Genomic DNA, 5,359 nt, shown 5'->3' with positions numbered 1-5,359 from the left:
GCGAGCGATGACAACCCATGTCCTTCTACAAGGCTCCGACAATTATCACCTTATAAGGCAATCTTGCACGTTGTTTGACAAAGAATAGGGGGAAGCCTTCTAGAGGGGCATGTGTCAATAAAAAGCAGAAGCGAGGGGGCGCGTCGCTAGTTTTTTCGTAATTCGCCTCCGAGAGCCGAGTCCGCTCGTGCAGTACTCCGTACTACTCCGCTAGCTCAGACGTTTGCTCCGTCGCGAATGTAACAAAGAAGATTGTACATAGTGTGAAAGTGCCTGTTTTTATAAACTGTGTCGTATAAATCGCCTTCTATTCACTTAAGGACCTCTACGAGTTTCCTCTCCGTACTCCATCTGGCTAGCGTTCGCCTCCGCGCGACCTCACGTCTACTCCGCGTTCGTACATTTAATGGTCCTTCGAGCCGGATTTCAAACTCCGGCATCAGTGCAGTGCGTGGGTGCAACCGCTGCAGTGACTGTCTGCACGCCCTCGGACTCCAATCTGAAGTCTAAAGATGAGCAAGGGCAACGGAAAGGAACAGACCCCCAAAGAACAGCCCCCCAAGGAACTCATCCCTAGGGAGGCAGAAGCATTGATACGCTCTCAGATTGACCTCTACGGTAAAATCGCCCGCGCTTACGACAACCTGAAAAAGCAGGGCGTCGCTAACATCACTATCGGGCTGGCGGAGGCTTGCCTGCAAGCCCTCGAATCCAATTGGGCGAAATTCGAGGCTCAGCATGACCGGCTCGCTGCCAATTTCTGGGAGGCCCTGGCCGGGCACGAGTACCTGAAGAAGGACATAAGCTCTCTCGCAGAAGAGACCTTCATTACTCAAAAGGGCGTATTCTTGGAGACCCTTCGCTGCATGAAAGCCAAGGCCAAGGAGGAGCCCCCCGCAGCTCCTGTCACGGCACCCCATCGGCCTCGCACGACACTCCCGCGCATCCAACTGCCTCAGTTCTCGAGCCGTTATGAGGATTGGCCCTCCTTCCGCGATCTCTTTCACTCGATCATCGGGAAAGATGCCGCCACTACACAGGTGGAAAAGCTGCATTACCTACAGTCCTGCTTGAAGGGAAAGGCCGATCTTCTCATCCGCAGTCTAACCACCACTAACGAGAATTTCGAACGTGCGTGGAAGGCCCTAACCGACTACTATGAAAATAAACAACTTCTGGTGCGCTCATACATAGCGCAGTCTACGGCCCTGCAGAAGCTTAAGAGCGAGTCCGCCCCCGAGCTGCGTAAGTTGTTTCACTGCGTTCTTAACACCGTCGGTTCGTTGGAGGGTATCGGTCGACCGATCACACGGGGCGAGGGCCTGTTCGTGTACTTGATAGTGGAGCTGCTCGACTCCAAATCGCGCCGTGAGTGGGAGAACGCGATAAGCGAGACGACGGAACCGCCGTCGTATTCCGACTTGCGCCAGTTCCTGGAGCGACTTCTGCATATCCTCGAGTCCTTGCAACCGATCAAGCCGGAGACCGGCAAGGCGGACGCTAGCCCCGCCAAGACTAGCGAAACCTCGACCCGACAAGCCGCGCGTTGCACGCGTGCCAAAAGGAAAATAAGTATGGCCGCTGCACTCTTTGCCGACGAGATCATTACATCCTGCGACGCGTACCAGGCGAAGACGGCTGAGGAGAGAAAGAAGCATGTCGAGAAGCACCACTTGTGCATCAACTACCTCGGCAAGCACAAGCTAAGTGAGTGCGCTTCTCAGCGGACGTGCACGTCCTGCAACGCGCGTCATCACTCGACCTTGCACGACGCCTGTCGAGCGGACAAGGGCGCGAAATCTACCGAGGTCGCGAGAGTGGCGCACCTCGCGCAGCGGCCGCCCGAGATTCCGGTGGCAGTGCTCCTCGCCACCGCCCGCGTTCGCGTAAAGGACCGAACGGGCGCCGACCACTTCGCTCGCGCGCTCACAGACCAGGGCTCCGATTCGTCGCTGATCTCAGAGTCGCTGGCCCAACGTCTGCGGCTCATCCTTAAGCCGACCTCGGTTGCGGTGTTCGGAGTCGAGGGGAAGCGCACAGGCTTCGCGCGCGGCCTTGTGGACCTTCTAGTCTCGCCTCGAGGAAGCGGACCGCCGACGCCGGTGTCGGCAATAATTCTTCCCCGTCTCACTCTCCAAGACGGCGGAATTAAAGTGGAACGTCGGACGTGGGCTCACATCAACGGACTGGAGTTCACCGATCCAAAGTTCTTAGCAGCGGACTCAATCGACATCCTCCTGGGTGCCGACGTCTACGCCTCCATCCTTCAGGCCGGCCTTCGAAAAGGGGGTCCTTACGAACCAGTGGCGCAGAAAACCAAGTTAGGGTGGATACTTTCTGGGGTTGTCGGACGGACAGCAGATGTTCGGCGCGCTCAGACGCTTCAATGTCGAGCCGAGGAGAATCTGCCCGCACTAGTACAGAAATTCTGGCTCCAGGAAGAAGCGCCCGCCGCCGCCCCGCCGCCGCTCACGCCGGCGGAACAAAATTGCGAGGACTTTTTCCGCCGAACGCACGCACGCACCGCAGAGGGCCGATACGTGGTGCGACTCCCCGTTGTCGAGCCGCTGTCGTATCTAGCATCCACGCGCCAAGTCGCGCAGCGTGTCCCCTCCAGCATGGAAAAAAGATTCGAGCAGGATGTTCGCCTGCGCCAGCTCTACCTAGAGTTCCTGCTGCAATACGAGGAGTTGGGCCACATGGAGATCGTAGATAGGACCGATTAACCAGGGGGGGGGAGGCTCAGTTACCTTCCACACCACGGAGTCCTGCGAGAGTCCAGTTCCACTACTAAGCTGCGTCTTCAACTCGACAATGACGGCTCGACAATGACGGCCTCGGGCGACTCGCTGAACAAACACTTGAGTGGGTTTGAAAGTAATTATTTTGGTTTGTGATATGGGAAACAGAGGATTGCTCACAGAATTAGGTTTTAAAACTAGAAAGGCAGATATGGTGTACAGTGTGACACACCCTTGCGATCCAGAAGTCTCGCTGCAGTTGATTCCAGATCCTGTGCATCTATTTAAAAATTTAAAAGAAATGGCTATAGAAAATCAATTTATTTACTTACCACAAGATGTTGTAGAACTATATAATTTACCTAATAATGTTGTTGATATGGGTCACGTTGAACACACACAAAATACCCATATACTCGTTTACCAATTATTTAAATATATTATATACAATTATTCAGCAGTCACAGTTTATTTTTATAAAAAAATTCTTATATTTATGTGTATCACTAATTCCTAACAATCTTTTTTAAAAATTGACCACGAGGGATCTCTTGCAAATTTCAAAACAATTATTTAAAAAAAAAAGGACGTCAAAATCGGTTGAAATTCAAAGGCACTAGACCTTTTTGAAACAACGCATGTCGTTTGGCCCCACTGTGCGCCGTCCTCGAAGCCTTGTGGCACCACGTCCCCGGACAGGACAACCCGGCGGACTGCGCCTCCCGAGGCCTCTCTCCCGGGGAACTCGTGACGCACCCGCTTTGGTGGAAGGGCCCTCCTTGGCTCCTGGCGGAGCCGTCTTCCTGGCCGGTCGCGGACATCGCGGCCACGGACGAGGATCTGCCCGAGCGGCGGGTCAGAGTCCACGCGGCAGGAACCGCGCCTCATGAAACCAAGGAACCAGACGAATTGACTAGGTTCTCGTCTCTCGAGCGATTGCTGCGCGTGACGGCATGGTGTCGCAGATGGCTTTCTCGAGTGTCAAACGATACAGAGAGGTTGAGGTCGCCACAGTCGACCCGCTCACCGCGCTGCGGGACTCTGTCCGCCGCCGAGATGGACGACGCACGCCTGTGCTGGGTCCGCGCCGTGCAAGCTGCGAGCTATAAACCCGTATTAGAGTCAATTAAGCAGGGCAAAGCCCTGCCGAATTCTAACTCACTCGCTCGCCTTAGTCCATTTTTAGATCCCAAGGGCATCCTCCGCGTGGGCGGTCGATTGAAGCACGCCATTCTCTCCTTCGACGAGAAGCATTCAGCGATACTCCCCGGAAGATCGCACTCGGCTGATCGTGGAGGCCACCGACGAGCTCTGCATGGCGGAACTCAAATGACCTTGGGGATGATTCGCCAGAACTACTGGATCCCTCGAGGGCGAGCAGTCGTTAAGGAGCTGATCCACCGCTGCGTACCGTGCGTCCGATGGCGGGCGGCGACCCCGCAACAGCTGATGGGCAGCCTTCCTCGCGCGAGGGTGACTCCGGCACGACCCTTCCTCAATACCGGCGTGGATTACGCCGGACCGATCCAGCTGCGCACGACCAAAGGTCGGGGACATAAGGCATACAAGGCCTATATCGCGGTGTTCGTGAGCTTGTCCACCAGAGCAGTGCACCTGGAGGTCGTCTCTGACTACACCGCCGACGCCTTCCTGGCCGCATTAAGGCGGTTCACTTCACGCCGGGGGTTGTGTTGCATCATCGATAGCGATTGCGGGACCAACTTCGTAGGCGCCGATGCACAATTGCGAGCTTTCTTCGCGGCCAGCAATTCCGAGCTGCGTCGGATCGGCGAGCGGGTCGCCAACGATCGGATACAGTGGCGGTTCAACCCGCCGTCTGCTCCACATTTTGGTGGTCTCTGGGAGGCCGCTGTCAAGTCACTCAAACACCGTCTGCGGCGCGTGCTGAGGGGCGCGACTCTAACCTTTGAGGAGATGAGCACACTTCTCTCTCAGGTCGAGGCCTGCCTCAATTTGCGTCCACTCCAGGCTCTGTCGGACGACCCGGAGGACCTGGCTGCGCTCACCCCAGGGCATTTCCTAGTGGGATCCATGCTGACCGCCGTTCCGGAGCCTTCCATGATGGAGCTACCAGCGACCCGACTGTCCCGTTGGCAAATGCTGCAGCGGGTGTGGGACCACTTCTGGGATCGCTGGTCGCGAGAATATCTCCATTCTCTCGCACATCGCCCAAAGTGGTGCCGAGAAGAGTCGTCGTTCAAGGTCGGCCGCCTGTGCCTAGTGAGACACGAGAACACTCCGCCAACGCGATGGCCACTGGCGCGGATCGTCCGAGTCCACCCCGGAGAAGACGATCAAATCCGCGTAGTCGACGTCCGGACAGCCGCGATCGAGCTTACGCGACCCATCGTTAAGCTTGTCCTTCTACCTGATACTGACGCCGAGACTGACGAAGACCATAGTGAATAGCCGCCGGGACAGTCTCTGCGCCGCCTTCCCTGAGCCCTATTTCTTCTAAACGGGGTCTAAAATCAAGCGCCTAATCATAACACCAGACTCGGCGCGCCTACCGTTTGCGCCCCTACTCGCCTCCCGGTGGATCTTAACCCCGCGTTATGCTTCGATCGCAATCCCCATCGCGTGCGAGGGATGTACTG

General features: G+C 56.2%; 2 protein-coding genes across 2 annotated transcripts; both read left to right on the top strand.

Annotated features, from left to right (window-relative positions):
- The first annotated feature begins 512 nt into the window (after positions 1-512).
- On the top strand, positions 513-2,726 carry LOC105457284. The gene has a single exon (XM_011701878.1). It carries the CDS (start codon positions 513-515, stop codon positions 2,724-2,726), a length of 2,214 nt encoding a protein of 737 aa, XP_011700180.1.
- A 102-nt stretch (positions 2,727-2,828) lies between these two features.
- Positions 2,829-5,171, top strand: LOC105457283. Its single transcript, XM_011701877.1, has 2 exons — positions 2,829-2,877; positions 3,415-5,171. Exons 1-2 carry the CDS (start codon positions 2,829-2,831, stop codon positions 5,169-5,171), a joined length of 1,806 nt encoding a protein of 601 aa, XP_011700179.1.
- The last annotated feature ends 188 nt before the right edge of the window (positions 5,172-5,359 follow it).

This window comes from Wasmannia auropunctata, unplaced genomic scaffold (assembly GCF_000956235.1).
Source record: "Wasmannia auropunctata unplaced genomic scaffold, wasmannia.A_1.0 LD335301.1, whole genome shotgun sequence".
NCBI lineage: Eukaryota > Metazoa > Arthropoda > Insecta > Hymenoptera > Formicidae > Wasmannia > Wasmannia auropunctata.
Note: the sequence above shows the minus strand (reverse complement) of the source record. Positions and strands in the feature narration are given on the sequence as shown.

Excerpts from the sequence above, each read along its gene's own strand:
- LOC105457284 (XM_011701878.1), top strand. The coding sequence starts at position 513 with ATGAGCAAGGGCAACGGAAAGGAACAGACCCCCAAAGAACAGCCCCCC.
- LOC105457283 (XM_011701877.1), top strand. The coding sequence starts at position 2,829 with ATGACGGCCTCGGGCGACTCGCTGAACAAACACTTGAGTGGGTTTGAA. Across the intron at positions 2,878-3,414 it reads ACACTTGAGTGGGTTTGAAA|CCTTGTGGCACCACGTCCCC; the intron begins GTAATTATTTTG and ends CCGTCCTCGAAG.